The sequence below is a fragment of the Propithecus coquereli genome, unplaced genomic scaffold, assembly GCF_000956105.1.
Source record: "Propithecus coquereli isolate 6110/MARCELLA unplaced genomic scaffold, Pcoq_1.0 Scaffold16, whole genome shotgun sequence".
Lineage (NCBI taxonomy): Eukaryota > Metazoa > Chordata > Mammalia > Primates > Indriidae > Propithecus > Propithecus coquereli.
Window position 1 is genome coordinate 7,952,784 of NW_012140524.1, and position 19,811 is coordinate 7,972,594.

The window sequence follows — 19,811 nt, forward strand, 5'->3', positions numbered from 1 at the left end:
TCTAATTGTTACACAATATGTGTGTATGTTTCTAATAGAAAATAATTTAAAAGGAAATTATACGGGGAAAAGATCTGTTTGTAATTATCAGCACAGAGTTAACCATATAACTGGTGTCACTCTTAAGTGACAAAGGTCCAAAATGCTGACTTCTGCATGTGATAGACTATAAACATCAAATATGATTGATATCAATACTATTTACTTTGAGACTGTAGGCATCCACACCATACTTGATTTTAAGAGATTGTAGATGGTAAATTTAATTTTATGACAAATACAAGTAAATTTTTTTATGATTAAAAAAATTGTTGGGTTTTATTCCCAGTTCCACTTCTTGCCAGCTTTTGCAACTTTGGGTGAGAGGGCCCCTTCTGACATGTGATCTTCATTCAATAAAACTCCTTTGGAACACAGTTCTTTCTAGTGGATTTCAATATTGAGTGGTTTTAAAAATCCAAGTCAAGGATTTTTTTTTTTCCCCTGGAAACAACCACCACATAAACAAGTAGACCAGAAAGTGTGTGTCTCTGAATTCAGACATACATATACAACTAAACTCTAATCCATTATCTGTCCACAGTATCTCTTAGGCTAGCAAACTGTTTGGTCTTAAGGACTCCTTTACGTTCTTAAAAATTATTGAAGGTCTCAAAAATCTTTGATTTCTATGGGATCTATCAATATTCACCATATAAAACTGAGAAATTTAAAAAACTTCATTTAAAAATAGAAATAATAAGGCAATTACTTGGTAACAGGAACAAAATACTTTATGAAAAGGGATTTTTCCAAAGTAAAACCAAAAATTAGAAGAGTAATTTTTCGCAAATCTCTTCAATTGTGCAACTTAATAGTGGATTCTCATATCTGCATTTGCATTCAATCTGTTGTGATCACACATCTGGAAAATTCTGCCATATACACTTGTGAAATAATGAGAGTCAAAAGGGTAAAGAACACTTTACTATTATTATGAAAACAATTTTGACCTCTTGGACCCCAGAAAAGTCTTAGGAACCAGAGGGGTCCATCCCCAGGCCACATTTTGAGAATAGCACTTTTAAGCTATCCAAACTGTTTTGCAGCGTGAGGTGGACAGGGAGCTAGAGGGTACATTTTGGAATGAGTCTTTTCATGTATGTCATTTTCTATGGCCTACATTTGGAATAAAACATGGAGGCAAACAGGATAAGATACTTGCTGGTAGTGGCTGTCATCGTGGCCTTCAACAGGCGGTGCCTAAGAATAGGTGGAACCAAGGAGGGCAGAGAGCTGGACTATAACAGTCTGGTACAATAGTTTTCTAGCCTGTGTTCTTTGTGAGGGGGCTCAGGAATAAGGTTAGTATGTTATTTGGAAAACCAAATTATTATTATTATTTTTAATTTTGGTCTTCAGTAAATAGGATGCCGCATGTATTAAGTGTTTATAATATATGCATATTCATTAATCTAGAACTACTTATCCTATAATAAATGTACATTTACTGTCATTCTTTCTGCATTTCACTCCTTATTTGTAATAATATATTACATGAGGGAAAGGAGATGAAATTAAATATATTCATTTTATTTCAAAAAGTCTGAAACAGCTGACTAAAAAATACCAGATTTTATTTTTTATCTTGTGCTTGTTAACTGTACAAGTTGTCAGTGTTTGTTGCACATGTTGGGAGATGATGTACAAAAAGCAAAAAGTAAAAGTCACTTGGATTATTGAGTCATATTCACTTAAATCTTTTAAAAGTTTGGTTTTTCTTTTTGTTTTTTTTTGTTTGTTTGTTTTTGAGGCAGGGTCTCGCTTTGTAGCCTGAGCTAGAGTGCAAGTGCAGTGGCATTGTCCTATAGGTCACCGCAATCTCAAAACTGGGCTCAAGCAATCCTCCTGCCTCAGCCTCCCAAGTAGCTGGGACTATAGGTGCACATCACCGTGCCCGGGTAATTTTTCTATTTTTTGTAGAGATGGGTTATCGCTTTGTTGCTCAAGCTGGTCTTGAACTCCTGGCCTCAAGGGATCCTCCCACCTTGGCCTCCCAAAGTGCTGGGATTACAGGTGTGAGCCACCACGTCCAGCCTTTTAAAAGTTTTTTCTTATTAAAAGCAGTGTTTATCTCTGTTTTATTTAATTATATTTTTCTTGTGCAAAAGTGCTGTTTTTCAGCACTAAGATAGGGTTGTATATTGTGATTGATGATTAAATCGCCTATACTGAATGGTTAATCCAAAGTTCTCAAAGTGCTCTTAGTTTTTACTTTTATTCTCCCCAGAGGTATTTTACAGATTAAAGTGTCTTCAGATATTATCTTTATTTGCTTCGGTGTCTAAAGTTTTATTTCACCATAATACAGTCCAGCTTTATTTGACACTCATCCTTCTATCCCCTATCTGATGATTGTTGCTCCTTATACAGGAGAACTACTGTGATGATGCCTTTATAAAGATTTCTATAGTTGTTGGCTCCAAAAAAGTTACTCTTAGCATATCTACTTCTGACTATTAGAGGTGAAAGTCAACTAGGAATACTGAACCGATAGGAGTGGAGATAGCCGTCAACAAGTTTTGTGTGGGTGTGTCAACAGGGTATAGAGAACTGTGCTAGGCACTTGTACTGAGTGAAGTCATGGTATGATCCTTTGAGAGTCATCAGCTGCTGCAGAACAGCAGTCTGGCTCTTTAGATAGAACAACCTGAATATAAAATAAAAGAACTGTCTATGTAGTCTGTATGTGTTTTTCTCAAATGTTGATGAGGGAGTTTGTAAATGAAGTACAATTTATCACAATACACATCTGTAGTCAACTGAAATTTTATCATTGAATTTTATAAGGTATTTTGCAATAATTTTCCACATAAAGGTGAGTTTGTGTAAAAGGTATTGATAAGAGTGTTTGTTAGAGTATTAACTGCATGTATAACACATATCCTAATTTAGTCACATTTTCATTATTTTTATTATAAGGCCTGCTGAAAATGACTGAATATAAACTTGTGGTAGTTGGAGCTGGTGGCGTAGGCAAGAGTGCCTTGACGATACAGCTAATTCAGAATCACTTTGTGGACGAATATGATCCAACAATAGAGGTAAATCTTGTTTTAGTATTATACATACTACTTGTGCAGGACCATCCTTTTGTACAAATCAAGGTTTCTCTCATCATTTTTTTGAGTACTTATTACAAGGTAATTATACTGCAAGTTGTCTTAAGTTATCTGAAATGTATTTGGGTTTCACTGAAGTTATATGTAACCATAAATATGGGAGCCTTACTTCCCTTGGGAGAACATCAAGGTCCGTGGTGTTCATTCACACTGTGTCAGTATGTGTGCATTTTGTTTGGAAGTGTATTTTTAAGTTTTGTGAGAGGGTGGAAAGGTGAATTTGCATCTCATCCATACCTAAAAGTCACTTTTTAATGTAACTTTTATTATGGGTTTCCTGGTATTTTGACATCAGATTGAATTGTACTGGTAAAATGTAATTGATGATTGGGTTTTTCTTTAACTTAATTAGTATTTTCCCTTCAACATTAAAGTAGTGCAGAACCAATAGCTACGTGATATATTTTAAAAAGCTCATTCTTTGCCTAAGGTGCGATATATAATTGTACCACTACCAATCTTTATCTTTGCATTCCTTTTTTAATTTACTCAAGGAAATGTTAGGATTTTTTATTGCAATTTGACTAATTAGCTTTTGAGGATTATTTTCAGACTTTTTGGGTTTTATGAAAACTTACCGAAGTAAAGGCCAATAGCGAAAGGAGAGGTAAAGACCTAGAAGAGACTGTAAGAGGTCAGGTAGTAATATTTCTTACTTTCTCTGGCAGCACTATACTCAGATTATCTCAAGCAGATAGGATTTATTTAATCCAAAGGCCTGCAGGAGGGGACATTCCATAACTGTCCTTGTCAACCCATTTTCAGAACATAATTATTAGCATATTTCATGCATAATCTGAATCTTCATGTTAAATTTAACATCAGTGGAGATGGAAATAATGTATCGTTTTGTCTTTGAAATACCCTTATATTGTTAGATTATTTCTTAGGCTTCTTTACCCAGGTTAAACAATTCTAATCCTTTAGGTTTTATTCTAGATCTAATGTACCAATTTTTTTTAATCCGTTCTGAAAATTTTCCTGGAACTTTCTCCAAATCCCAAGTTGTGGAATCTAACAGGTCAAAATGCCCTGTTAAGGAACTGTGCTGTGTAATGTTCTAAAGACACTCTCTGCACTGAGGTGGATCCTGAGGGCATCAGTGGCCTTAGAACTGTGTTTATGCGATTTAGAACTTTGAGCATTGATTAGATAACTGTTCAGAAGAAAATGTCAAATATTTTTGGTACTATAGCAAAATGGAGAAGTAATGCTGATTTACAAAGATTCCATTTAAACATAGAAGCAACTTTTATTTGCCTTCCAAGTTTAAGAATTTGCTTTAGTAAAGAAAAACAGTCAAATTGAAGTGGACTGCCTGTGTAGTAATCTCAATATATATTTACATTTGACAAGTCAGTTCAATGCTGTACTATAGTTGTGTTCTTTGAGGAGGATTGAGTCATTCACCCTTTCAATCTATATTCCAAATCCAGTGTTACTTGGTGTACTCTACCATTTACATCAAATGTAAAAGGAAATTTTAATAGAATTCGGGTTAAGCATGGAAGTTTTCCTGGAATTTTGGAAGATGATTTTTAACAGAAATGCCTTCAATCTTCCTGAAAATCTGAGAAATTCCATTACACTCTGTGTCCTGTCAGAGGTCATGAATGCATATAGCATGGCATCACGAATGTGATAAAATAGGTTAGGAAACCTTTTGCTCAAAATTGTTAAAATACAATATAAATCTTGAAGAAATAAAGCTAACAGGTAATGCTTTATTTAGGGGGAAGGTTGAAAAAGCTTATAAACTTAAACCCATAATTCTGATTATGATTTCTGCCAAACCAGAAGACTTGACTCTGGGAAGCACTGATTACCTGTGAACTTTGAAACTGACATTCTGTTTTAGTTTAGCCACCTGGGAAAGGGTTTGAGATTATCTCTTACCTCCGAAGTTACAGTGAGTCTCTGAGGGAACTGACGCATTAAGTTCTTGGTGCAGTTCAACTATAAGAAAGGCAAGAGAGCTTCGTAGTTTAACTTAATAAATAGTTGATTGAATAAAAATGCTGACTCCGTGTTATAAAAAGTTAAGGAGGATGGGAGATTTCACTGCTGCTATTAGGTTTTGTTTGGTGAATAATGTAGGTCAGAGAGAAAATTAGAGAGGACATAGACTTTGCACATTTGGAATTCTCATTAGTTTTCCTACTTTTTTTAGTGGAAAGAATTTTTAAAAATTTCAGTGAAGTAATACTGTATTTTTTAATGATTTAGAATTTGCAAAGGTTTACACCAGGAGGTAAATCAAGAGAGTGGTCATTGTTTCTTTGATTTTATAGGTAATTAATAGTCTCTGAGAGGTTCTGACTCACCTAAGGATACTTAGCTAGCACGTGGTAGGATTTGAACTTCAATTTTGTGAGACCTAGTTAAGTGGAATTTGCACTGTACCCTTGTATAACTTTTTAAAAGTAAAAAATTACCTGTCTTTCAAGTTAAGAAGATATTTAATAATAGAGACTAATTCAGATTTGTCAATATACCCAAATTTGAAATTAGTCTGCTATCTAATGGCAACTTAATGGCAGAGATAACGATAGTTAGGCAGGCATGACATATAGATGGAGTGTGTTTATATTTGAGGCTACACACGAGAAAGTCACCTTTTCTTTTATTCTGAAAGATTTCATCTTTTATGAAGTCCACCAAAGAGATAATGAAGTATCTCGTTAGCGTGGCAAGATTATTAAAAACTCAAGCCCCCAAACAAAATGCTTGGCTAGAAACATTTAATATATGCTTTTATAGTTTTGAGATCACTTTTTATCAAAACATTTTCACTGAAATTTTTTTTCCAAGGTAAAATTTGGTGGAAGAATAATCTTGTCTTTAAAAAAATATAGGTAGTTATAAACATACAGATCAGAAGAATCAGTTAATTAATTAGTAAATATATATTGAGTATCTACTGCATATAATATCTAGTGAAGATAAATATAGCAAGAAGTATTTTCCAGAGGCTCTAATTCTTTGACATCTGAATGCTTTTGTTATTGCGACACTTACAATTCAGTTCAAGTTATTATGCCCTGCTTGGATGGAACAGTTTCCTACTCAGTAATGAAGAGTAGATTAATAATTAGATTGATTCGTTCCATCTTCTGTGCTCTGAGCTATGTTTATTTTACCAAGGTTTACTAGTTTCTCTATTTTCTTATTTTCCCATGATAATTATTGAATTCATTTTACTTGCAGAAGAAAGTGTGTAGATACAGAGAGAAAATTTATAATATAATATTAAAACAGTGTTGAAGCGTGGAATAAGAAAAGTCTTATGTAATGTTGTAAGCTGTTATTTTTCTGATTTTATACATATATATTAGTGGTTATCAATCAGGGGTGATAACTACTCCAGTGTTCTATTAAAGCATTCCGTTTTTAAAATAGGAAATGCACTGCAGTTTCTTCTGTGTATCTCTCTTCGAGGCTGTGGCTAGGTCTTCCCCCCTTTTGTGAGTGCCCTCTACTGGTCAATTTATTTGTCATTATAAATAACAATGAAATCCTAAATTTGGATGTTTTTCCTGTTTAAACTGTGGGTATAATCAATTTATCATATATCAAATTTATTTAAAAGTCTTATATAATTTTTTAAAAATTTAGAATATCAGTTTTACTCTGCTGATATTAATATAGAGATTACTGTATAGGTAGGCCTAACAAGCAAGTAAGCGAGTATATTTAAGAAAGGAAATGAGGCACTGTAAGAGAAAATAGGGTCCACTGTTAACACATAATGAGTTTACTTTGAGGGACTAAGAAGCAGCAGTGTGGCTCTCTGAATTTCTTTGCATGCGCTCAGGAGCTGCTTTATGGAGACCAAGGCCTGGTGGTGTGGTACAGGCGGTGTTATGAAGAGCCTATTCAGAAATGGCAAATTGTGAAAGTTCACATTTTGTAGATTTTTATAGGACTGTGGAAGAGTTGTGAAGCACCTGATTTTTAGAATAAACTAACACAAAACTCAGGTACTGTATTTAGGTCAATTTAAGAATAAATACTTACTTAATAAGTACCTATTTAGACCTGAATGTTAAACTTTACTGGACATGTTTTATTCTCCCTTGGGTTTTTATAAATACAAAGCTTTAAAAACATACAAATGGAAGTTGATAATGGAATTAGTGAAAGGGAAAAAAATGTTTTCATGGTTTGTCATCTCCTCAGATTCTGGTTTTAACAATACAACTAATTCCTTAATCCCCAAAATGATATTCAGTGCCCACTTTTTACTATGCAGTCTTCCTAGGGGCTGGAGGTACATAGGGGAGCAAAATGGACCAGTCCCTGCCTTCATGGAGCTTTATTAGTCTTAGGTATACACTTGTCCCTTGGGATCCACCAGAGATTGGTTTTAGGACCCCCTGTGGGTACCAAAATCTGCAAATATGCAAGTCCTTGCTACAGAATGGCATAGTATTTGTATATGAACTACATATATCTTCCCATACACTTTAAACCATCACCTAATACAGTGCCTACACCTCTCTTCATTCTCATGGATTCAACTTAGTACTTGCAGATTAGAGTTTTGCTTTTGGAACTTTCTGGATTTTTTCCCCCCAAATATCTTCTGTCCACGGTTGGTTGAATCCACAGTGCAGATCCCACAGATATGAAGGGCCGACTGTTTTGAAGAGCACTGTTTCTAGTCAGTGATGCTAATTATGTATGACTTTTAATATAGAGGCTTTATATTTTAAGAGAGCATTACAATTCTTGCATCTCTTTATTATCTCATAATGCCCAGCTTTATGGAACAGTTACATTATTGTGATCTTAATATAACAAAATTAGTAGAAATAGGTAGTAAAAAATAAAATATTTGAGAGGATTAAGGAGGGACATAGCGACTACCTTAGATTATTTTTTCAACATTTTATTTTGAAAATTTTCCACCCTATAGAAAAGTAATAAAAAATAGTACAATGAATACCTGTTACCCTTAAACTGGATTCACTAGTTAAGGTTTTGCCACATTTGTTTTCTCTAGATCTGTGTGTGTGTGTATGTTTATATGTGTGTATGTGTATATATACAAACACACACAAATAAACACACACATACGTGAATGCATATTCTTTATTTTTGCTGACCTTTAAGATTAAGTTGCACATATTATGATCCTTTACCTTTAAACTTCTACCTTCTGAGATAGAAGTCTGCAAACTGTGGCTTGCTTGCTGGCCAAATCCTGCCTGCTGTTTCTTTGTAAAGGTTTATTGGAGCACAGCCATGCTCTTGTGTTTACATATTGTCTATGGCTGCTTTCACACTACAATGGCAGAGCTAAGTAGTTGCAACAAAGAAGACCAAAAGCCTGACATATTTATTATCTTGCCCTTTACAGAAAAATTTTGCCAATCTTATTCTAACAATAAGAATATTTTCTTATTTAACTATGATGCAATGATAAAATTTAGGAAATTCAACATTAATAATATAGTTCATATTCAAATTTTATCAGTTGTTCCCAGAATATCTTTTTAGCAGTTATTTTTGTGTGTGTGATCTAGGATCAATAATTAGTTGTCATGTCTCAAAGTCTCTCTAATCTAGAGCAGTTTCTTAGCTTTTCTTTGTCTTGTATGACAGTGGCACTTTTTTTTTTTTTTTTTTTTGATACAGCGTCTTGCTCTGTCACCCAGGCTGGAGTGCAGTGGTGTCATCACAGCTCACTGCAACCTCAGACTCCTGGGTTCAAGTGATCCTCCTGCCTCAGCCTCCTGGACAGTGTCACTTTTTGAAGAATTCAGACCAATTGTTTTATAGAATGTATTTTAGGTTTTTCTGATTGTTTCCTTATGATCAGATTCAGGTTAAACAGTTTTGGCAGGAATGAAACATCAGTGATGTTATGTCCTCTTCATTGCATCACAACAGGAGGCATTATAATGATGATGCTGGTTTGTTCCATTATTGATAACATTGATTTCTTTGGTTAAGTTGATGTCTATCAGATTTCTCTCTGTAAAATTGGCTTTAATTCCTTTATAATTAATAAGTACTCTGTGAGGAGATACTTTGAGACACCCTGTTTTCCAAAATATTCACATTTAGTAGGATTTAGCGTCCAACTGATAATTCCTACCTAAATAAATTACTACCATAGGGGTTGCAAAATGGTAATCTTCTAACTCTGTCATTACTTCTACATTAATTAATTGGCATCTGCCATAAGTAAGAACTCTCTCTTTTCTCTTCCCTTCCCTTTTAATTATTTGTTGCAGTCTGTTACTGTAATTATTGATTTTGATGCTCAAATTTGTTTTTGATATAACTGGTGGAATCCCTTTCAAGCTGGCTTCTCTATCCTTTTGACATGTCCTCATTAGGTTCAGTGCTCTTCTTTACTTTCTGGCACTGTATGTTCTAGGTTCACCTGGTCTTTTTCCTGTCCCCACACTGGATTCAGCCATTTGTCCAGGGAACCCTAGTGCCTTTTAATGGGAAATGGTATTTAGAAATCAAGATCTGGATATTGGGTGCGTTTATTGCTGCTGGAGCATCACTGCTTCTAGACCCTTTTCAATGCGTTGAGCTAGAAAATACATGTTATAAAAAATCATGAGTTCAACTGGGCACGGTGGCTCACACCTGTAATCCTAGCACTGGGAGACTGAGGCAGGAGGATCGTTTGAGGTCAGGAATTCGAGACCAGCCTGAGCAAGAGTGAGACACCATCTTTACAAAAAATAGAAAAATTAGCCGGGTATAGTTGGTGTGCGCCTCTAGTCCTAGCTACTTGGGAGGCTAAGGCAGGAGGATTGCTTGAGCCCAGGAGTTGGAGGTTGCAGTGAGCTATGATGATGCCACTGGATCATTCTAGCCAGGGTTACAGAGTGAGACTGTGTCTCAGTAAGAAAAACGAAAACAAAAACACCCACAATCATGAATTCTTCTTTTTCCCTAAGTGAGAAAACCGGTTCTACCTTGTTTAAATTTTAATGTGTAACTGTATAGAGTTGTGAAATAAAAATGATAATGTCCATCTTAAATTCTGATTCTTGCAGTATTATCTAAGTCTGAGGTCCCCAACCCCTGGGCTGTGGACCATTACCAGTCTGTGGTCTGTTAGGAAGGAGGTGAGCAGTGGGCAAGCAAAACTTCATCTGTATTTACAGCAGCTCTGCATCACTAGCATCACTGCCTGAGCTCTTCCTCCTATCAAATCAGCAGCAGCATTAGATTCTCATAGGAGCACAAACTCTACTGTAAACTGTGCAGGTAAGGGATCTAGGTGGCACACTCCTTATGAGAATCCATCACCGCCCCCCCCCACCACCATCTGTGGAAAAATTGTCTTCCATGAAACTGGTCCCTGGTGCTGAAATGATTGGGGACTGCTGACCTAAGTAACATAGATTGAATGAATTGATTTAACATTAGATTAGTTTCCTTATTTGTGGAATTAAGATTAAATATTTTTCTACCTTGTGAAAAGTGGGAATCCTTTTCTCATTATCAGGGTATCCTCTAACTATTAAGGAAGACATTTAGGAAAAGATTAAACTTTATGTCTGCATAAAAATTAAGATGTCTTTAGTAAAGATACAAGACAAATGAAAACCTGGGAAAGCCATTTGGTTCATATAACAGGAAGCTATCTTATATATGTATTAGAAAAAATTAAACATCCAAACAAAAAAAATGGGGTAAAGATATAAATAGCCAGCGTGTCTACCACAAAAGAAATAAAACAAATGACATAAGCATATAAAAAGACACTTTATGAGTACAATGCAACTTCAAACAAGAAATAACATTTCATATTTTAATATTGACTAAGATTAGAATGATAACTGCGCTGGGAAGGATATGGAGAAAAGTGCTCTCTTTTTTCTGTAGTGGGAATATGAACTCTAACAAACTTTTCTGGAGGTCAGTTGGGGAAGATTTTCAAAATTCAAACTGCATGTCCTTTGTCCAGGTAATTCTATTTCTTAGAATTTATCCCAGGGATTTGATTGGATAAATGTTTAAGCTCTATATATGGGAATGTTTATTATAGTGCTCTTTATGATTTTTAAAAAATGGAAATAATCTGCATGTCTGCCAATGGAGAATGGGTGAAATAAATTATGGTATATCCATACAAATTATAATACACAGTTGTCAAAGGATTAGATAGATTTGTATGTACTGACATTGAAAAATGTCCGTTATGTAAGTGAAACTGGGTCATAGCACATTGTTATCTAAAAACAAACTTAATTATTCCTTCATTCTCTGTGGTGTTTCAGTTTTTAAAAACAAGCATATACTGTTGGGGGTGGGAGAGAAATACTCATTTTGGAGAGAGAGAGAAAAGGACACTAAAGTATTAGATACTATTAGGTTATTTCATACTTCTTTTTAAAGCCTCAATAGATTAGATTATGCAGATATACTCTTGGATTAAGGAAATTGATATCAAGGCTAAATAAATAACTGGTAAGTATATAATATAAAACATGAAAATTATGTTGGCATCTGTAATTGTAAGATTGGATCCATGATCATTTCAGTCTATCATTCTTACCTTGACTTCAAGTGATAACTTGTGGAAGAATGCCACTTGACTTCAACAGGTTACAGGTATGCTTCAACAGGTATGCTTATAGCATCTTTATTTTCAAAATGTGTTATGTACATTTTCCTTGAGTTTATTCAGGTTTTCGAACTAGTTTTATCTCTTAGGGGTAGTATACATTTAATTCTCTCTAGTTCTAAGCTAATATTCACCATTCTTATAATGCCAAATATCCAGCATTTGGTAAAGAAGTCTTTGTTTTCTTTATCCTTACTTTTAACGAATGTCTTGGTCTTTAATTGAAAATTCTATTATGAGAACAAGGTCTTTAACACCCTTACTCGCTAACCAGAATAGAAATCCTTCATAATCCTGAGTTTTAGCTCTCCTTCCTTGTAACTTGTCCAGTTCCATTATATTTATTTCTAAATATAGTAACTAGTTTTGCAAGTTATTTCAACTGTAGATGTCCAATGATTATATAAGGACAAGATACTGTTTCTGTACGGTTCCTAGTAGCTAGTGGCCTGCCCTCTATTTTTTTGGCATGTACAATGTAATACATAAAATAATGCAATTAACCTTTTATGGCACTTTTCAGTTTGTAAAGGGATTTTCATAGTCTTTAATCATAACCTGTAGACATAGTCCTGAATATGATTATTAACCCACTTTTACAGATGAAGGAACAATAAGTGTAGATGAGAGATTAAGTAGTTTGTTCAAGCTCACACCACAAAAGTGGGGTTCTTTGGCTGCACATAGAGTGAAGACTCTCGAGTCTCTCTCTAGCCTAGACTTCTGCCCTAAGCACCAGACCTCTATATCAAGCTACCTACAGGTCATACCCACCATGACCTTAGGAAATTCAGCATGCCCAAAATTGAACTTATCTTTTCCTTAACCCCTCTCTGTTCCCATCCCCATCAATAAGCTCTGCTGCTTTTAATTGTTGAGATATAACTCACATCACACAAAATTTACCTTTTTAAAGTGTACAGTGGTTTTTAGTATATTCACAAGGTTTGTGTAGCCATCACAGCTATCAAATTCTAGAATGTTATCATCACCCCACAAAGAAGTCCCATGCCCGTTAGCGGTCATTCCTCAAGCCCTTCTCCCACCAGCCCCTGAAAACCACTAATTTGCTTTGTGTCTCTGTAGATTTGCCTGTTTTAAATATTTCATATAAATGAATCATACAGTACATGGCCTTTTGTATCTGGCGTCTTTCATATAGAATAATGTTTTCAGAGTTCATCTATGTTGTTGCATGTTGATCAGTTCATTCCTTTTTGTGGCTGAATGATACTTTGTTGTATGTATAGATATACCATATATTGTTTATCCTTTCATCAGTTGATGGGCATTTGGGTTGTTTCCTCTCTTTGGCTATTTTGAATAATGCTGCTATAAACATTTATGTGCAAGTTTTTGTGTGAAGATATAATTTCAGTTCTCTTGGGTATATATCTAGAGGTAGAATTGCTGGATCATATGGCAGTCTATCTTTAACTTTTTGAGGAATTTCCAAGTCGTTTTCCAAGGTGGCTATACCATTTACAGTTCCTACCAGCAATCTCTGAGGGTAGTTCCCATTAAGTATTTCTCGAAACTCCTTATTTTTCTCTATCCCTACTGCTGTTGCTGCCTTACTTCAAGTTTTGTCATTTCTTTTTTTTTTTAATAATATTTTTCATGCCATCCTTGCGCAAGGGCCATGGTAATCTTCTCTGTATCATTCCAGTTTTAGTATATGTGCTGCCGAAGCGAGCACTGTCATTTCTTATAATAATTTCCTAGCTCATCTCCGAGGCTCTGTTCCCCTCACTCCCTCCATCCCTTTCTCTCTCTCTTTTTACCAGTTTTTAACATTTATAGTCTAGTCTGGAAAACAGAAACCACGCTAGATATTTCAACACGGAGAACTTAATGTGGAGAATTAGTTAATTAGTTGCTGGAGGACTCAAAAGCAAAAAGAGAACACTGAGGTAACACAGTAAAACTATCCCTAGGATGCAGGGAATGCAGGGAAGATTTGGGGGTTTTTAGAACTAAAGGCTCAGAGCAGGGGGCCTGTATCCCTGAAGCTTAGCTCTCTTTAGAGGTGCACACTGCTGCTGGTGCCTATGAGTGAGTGTCATGGGGCATTGTCTGGGAGGGCCAAAAAAACCTTGTCCCCTTCCATAATTTGTCATAATAATGCTAACAGTGAATGTGGTAAATGTGATCCTCCCTTGTTTAAAACCCTTAAAGTGATTTAGTGTAGGATGAAGTTAAAACTCCTTAATGTAGCATACATGACCCTCTCTATAAGCTGGCCTCTGCTTGAGTGTCCAGTTTCACTTCTTGCTACTTATTTGTAAGCCCTGTAAGCTAAAATTATGTTGAGCTCTTGATTCCATGTACTCAACATGCTGTGGCTATATGTTTTTTTTGTGCATTCTCTTTGCTCCTTCTGCTGAAATGGCCCTCCCCTCCCTGTCTTTCTTAATTCATACAAGCCAAGTTGGTCTGTGTCCCACTGTTGTACTTTGTCTTGCATATGGTGTTATATTTATTTCACTTTATTTTAATTATTTGTTTACATTCGTATCTCTTCTAGGCCAAGTTCCTTGAGGTCAGAAACTATATAATGCCTGGCGCAATATGTGACACTAGTTTTTCAATAAGCATTCCTGTGATACAAAAGGGAATGAGGTGGGTAGGTGGGAATGAACTAATAAGCCTCTGTGTCCATACCCCAAATTTGGTTTCTTCCCTGCTGTAATTCTAACAATCTACAACAATCTTTGATGGTTTATAACCAGTAATATGGAATGCATCATTCTATAATGGATTCAAGTAGTCTTTTAGAAGAGTAACGTAACATAAAGTACTTAAGTATTAAAAGTAAATTTCTCCTTTTATCCTATAGGTGTTACTAAGCAGTACATGAAAAGTACTTGTAATGCTTAACACATTAAGAAAACTTACAATTTCAAAAGTAAATTCCCAGATAATGCATTAGCTGACATTTTCAGCAGCCCTATTCATGTTGACAAGAGCATCTGATGGAATCAGCAGCATGAAAGGGCCCAGTAAATGTTGACTGCTGTAATTACTACTTTAGTAAAAGTTATTAGTTTCTTTAGGTTTTTTGTTTCTATAGTATAGTAACAAAATATATAGTATGATTTGTCTTATTTGACGTATATAGTATGCCTTCTCATGTCAGGGTTACTGTCTGAGTTGGAAAACTAAGTTGAGTATGTTAAAAGATGAACATACTAAATAGTTTGGTTATTATTAATTACAATAGAAAAATGACAAACTGTTATTCTAGTTAATGACTTTATCTTATCTTGAATGATTTAGCCTTAGCTTTCAAATTCCTCATAATAGGTCTACAGATAAATTTCTGTACATCAGAACAGCATTTAAAGACATATAAACTGGGAAAAGCTTTTTAAAAAAATTATACAAGTCAGCGTAAAAAAAGATGAAAATTCCAAATGGGCAAAGGACACAGGTGATGGCAATAAATATGAAGATAAGAAAAAAGCTATATAACTTTATTATTCCTCAAAAGTTGATATTAAAACAATAAGAATTTTTAGCCTATCAAACCAACAGAAATCTAAAGAAAAATATCAGATCCATTGTTAGAAAATAGTGATGATATGGGTACACTCTTAATGCTTTATGGAAAAGTAATATTAATATAATGAACATCATGTATACAACCAACCAGCTTTGTTTTATTCCTAACATTTAGCCACATTTGATTTAGCTTTTTCCTTTTCAAGATACAAAACTTAACATAGTTGAATACCCTGTGTTCTTCTCCCCAGTCTTACTCTCTTCCCTCCCATAAATGTTTTTAAATCTGTGTATGTATTGTTTTGAGTGTATTTTTACATAAAAATTTTCATATTATAAGCAATTTAATTGAAGACATTTATTAAATTAATATATTGTAATTTAAAATTTACAACTTCATTGTCTTTATCAAATTTGTGGTATCTTAACTTGTACTTTATTTCATTTTATTTTTTTGAGAGACAAGGTCTTGCTCTGTTGCCTGCACTGGAGTGCATTGGCGTGATCAAAGCTCATTGTAACCTCAGACTCCTGGGCTCAAGGGATCCTCCTACCTCAGTCTTCTGAGTAGCTAGAATTACAGGCATAAGCCACCACACCCAGCTAATTAAAAAAATTTTTTTTTGGCGAGACGGGTTCTCCCCATGTTGCCTAGGCCGGTCTCAAACTCCTGACCTTAAGCGAGCCTCTTGCGTGGGGCTCCCAGAGTGCTCTAGCATTACAGGTGTGAGCTACTGCACCGAGCCTTCTACTTATTTTATAAGACTGATTGATAAAAGACCATTGAAAAATATATTTAAAAACAAATTGTTGAGAGATTGAAAAATCTACCATTGCAAACTATTACATTGAAAATGGGGGAGTTCGTTATATAGATTCATTTCGAATATGCAGTATCTTTAGAATATTTGAGAAGGGCTTGCACAGTTGAACAATGTGTTAAATTGTGTTTATGTTAACTGTTTTAATTGTAATCGAAACTTACATTTATTTTTTATTGTCTGTGTATATTTACTTTGAAAAGATTCATTCATTTATTGAGCAGACAGTACGATTACCTGTAATGTTCAAGACTGTTAAGCACAGGTGAGTGAGCAAAACAGGTGCAAGCCCTACTGTCATGGAGTTCAAAGCCTGTTGGGGGGCATAGACTTAAACAATTACACAAATAAATAAATACATGATTGTAAATTATAATACATGTTATGGAGGAAATATAGGAGGTGCTGGGGAAGGAGGAATGCTTTGGATTTTTATTTTTAAGACTAAAGGGATGCTATTGGAGGATTTGGAGCAAGTGAGTGACATGATCTACATTTAAAAACTCACTTGCTGCTATGTGGAGAATATGTCATAAGAGTAGCAGCAGGGATACCTGCTAGGATGCAATTGCCTCAGATTGTCTGAGACAAAATAGTTATCATGGACTAGGGGGATGGACTAGGGGGATGGATAGTGATGATGGCAGTGGTAGGAGCTTGGATTTAAGGTATGTTTTGAAGAGAGATAATGATGCAAAATTTAGGGTCAGTTGCCTATGTAATTTTTCTTTGTACGACATTTTAGGATGCCATGTTAAGCATCTCTCTTGTAACTATCTTTTAAAATAAACTGTATTTCCTTATCTTCATTTACCATAAGAGGCATTGCTGTGTGAAAGACTGAATATTTGTATGGCTCTAGGTAAATACTGTAATTGCCTTCCAAAAGGATCATGCTTGTTTATTGTATCACCATAAATGTTTGAACTTTATTTACAATTTGCTCTTGTCAGTATAGTACATTTCATTTAGAAAAGTTTTTACTACTTCAGTAGCTGAAAAAAATGGCACTTTAGTTGTGAGGGAAATATAAACATTTAATATTTTACTGTGATGAGCTAGTTTAAGTTTCCTAAAGATACTAGTAACCTATATAAACCTGATCTGAAAGTTTACTTTTTAAAAAGGCTAGAAATAATACTAATTAAAAATGTTAAGTCTTGATCCTTTTCTTTGCTCCATCATTAACTAGTTTCATTGTAGAATTTTTGTGTTTTTAAATTGATTGGGCTTTGATAGCCAATACTTTCTCAAAGTGGTGATTTTTTTAATATAAAGGGAATAAATAATATGTGTTGAGAATACTTCAAATTGGTGAAGTTATTTTATTAGCTTACAGCTAATAAAGGGAGTTGACAAACTTTTCTATAAAGGGTCTTTGTGTCTTTGTCACAGTCTTTGTTTTTTATTTTAAACAACCATTTAAAAATTGAAAAATTATTCTTAGCTCATGGGCCATACAAAAACAGTGGGTAAGATTTGGCCTGTGGGCAAGAGTTTGCTGAACCCTTATTTAGACTCTCATCTTTGGAAAGAGTCTACCCTGATGCATAATAAATTTTTTCTACCCTCACAGTTGCTCCTTGCGCAACATGGGTTTAAACTGCTCAGGTCTACTTAATATGGGGATTTTTTTTTCAATCAAATGTAGAGCCCCATATATGAAGAGCCAACTTTTCCTATAGGTGGGTTCCTAGGGCCAACTGCAGGGTGTGTTCAAGCGTGAATTTTGAAATGGGATCGTGGGGGCGTATCCTGGAACCAACACTCCACGTATACTGAGAGTATTTCTTTTATCATGGTTAACCTCAAGTTAACATAAAATCTTCATTTGTATGTCATTTTTGTTGTGCTTGCTTTCTCCTTTCTCTTCATACCTATCAGTTCTTTTTAGATCATATTTCATCATTTAACACTTTGTTCTTTAGTTTTTACCAAGTTGCACTGCTTTTTTCTAAAGCTCAGTGACAGTCCTTCTAAGGATAAGGATTCTGGTTAACTTTGAAAATACTGAGTTTTTAACCTATACCTGTTATTTCTAATCAGAAATATTGTTTATGAGTAGGTTGTGGATTATGTTTTTCAATAACTGAATGTGACTCAGAACTTTGCTGTCAATGTTTTTAGGATCTGAAAGGGAAAAGATAATGGGAATGAGATTTATCAGTGAATAGGTACTACTCTCCCAGTTTCTTGGTCCCTTTGGTGGAGTACTCATCGTGGAAATATGAAATATATGCAAAAACTATTAATAGCCCACATTACAGGTTGAGTATCCCTAATCTGAAATGCTTGGGGCCAGAAGTGTTTTTGGATTTTGGATTTTCGGTATATGAATAGGGGACGTGTACCGGTAAGTAAAGGGTGTGAGATGACAGCAATAGATGAGGAAGTCTATGGTCAGTTTTACATGCTCTCTAGCCACACCTGGGTAATGGATTGACTGTAAGACACTGTACTTTACTCCCAATTCCTGCTTTTTCATTATTCTTCAAAAACACTGGTTTTCGATATATAACCTGTAAGAGTTCTTTCAAACAGTTAATTAAGGGAATAGGCTAAAATAATAAAATGTCAACCAAATGTTCAAATCTTTATTAAAGAGCTTCTTATTTAAGGACTAAACATCTACTGTTTTTTTCCTAACTGGTGAGATAATTTTTTTATACATAATGTGGAAAATACAATATACTTTAAAAGATTAGAGATCATAGTCTAATGTGGTAGTTTTTCATACTTTAAAATTGAAAGCCAAAGAAAGAAATACATTTAATATAGCACCCAGTACCAAAAAAAGAGATAAATTAAGAGATAAGTATCTCTTCAGTTATTGCCATCAAGACAGCCTTTATTAACATTTTGATGTATACACCACCACTTTTTAAATACATGTACAGATATATTTATACGAATATGTACACACATTTTATTGGGATCATACTACATATCTTTGTATTCTTATATTGTAAACATTTGTCAAACATTTTACTGAAAATGTGATTTTTAATGACTGTTTTCTCTCACTAAAAGATAGTTTCTATAAAGTAATTCATGAACTAAGGGCACTTTGGTGCTACAGTGTGAAACAATAAGAAGTAGTGTCTTTATGTTTATACTTTATACCCACTGTCAGCCCTGCCTCTTATTCCATGGCTTCACATTGTACCATCCTCTTTCCTTATTTTTTGAAGCCTGTTTTGGCAGAGTGTGTAAGATCTTAGGTATAAGTATTACTCAGAAGTCAGAGGAAAATCACATTTTCATTTCAAGATTCTGTTGAAGTTACCTATCCCCTTCCTTTACTCAGTCTTATAGTTGCATAGCCTCTTTAAGATCTCTTTCTCTCCCTTTTTTTTTTTTAGAGACCTCTTAGAATTTACAGATGAAACAGTTTTGCTCTTTAGAATTATGGTATCCATCTGTCTGTTAGATATTGTTCCTGGGTTTTTTCCGCAAGTGGATGAAGACATTAGAACCTCGAGTATTGACCATTTTCTTATGTGTTCCTTTGACTATAAATAAAATAGATGCATGACAATTATTTTTAAGTTGATTAGGTTTTCTTGTCACCTGAATCATCTTGAATAGTAGAGTTGGTAGAGCTGTCCCATTTTTGTAATTATTTTCCTTTATAGGTAATTTTTTGTTACTAATGTGCACTTGCATTGTTGAATATCTCTGTATAACACCTTTTAAAAATCTTTTTTGTGATAAAATTTACAT

General features: G+C 34.6%; 1 protein-coding gene across 1 annotated transcript in view; it reads left to right on the forward strand.

Moving 5' to 3' along the window:
• Positions 1–2,965: 2,965 nt before the first annotated feature.
• The window catches only part of KRAS (Kirsten rat sarcoma viral oncogene homolog), a 50,239-nt gene continuing 33,393 nt past the window's right edge, over positions 2,966–19,811 (forward strand). Inside the window, exon 1 of the mRNA XM_012640966.1 lies at positions 2,966–3,083. Within this exon, the coding sequence (XP_012496420.1) occupies positions 2,973–3,083 (111 nt within the window). The 5' untranslated portion in view covers positions 2,966–2,972. The remainder of the gene's footprint in view (positions 3,084–19,811) is intronic.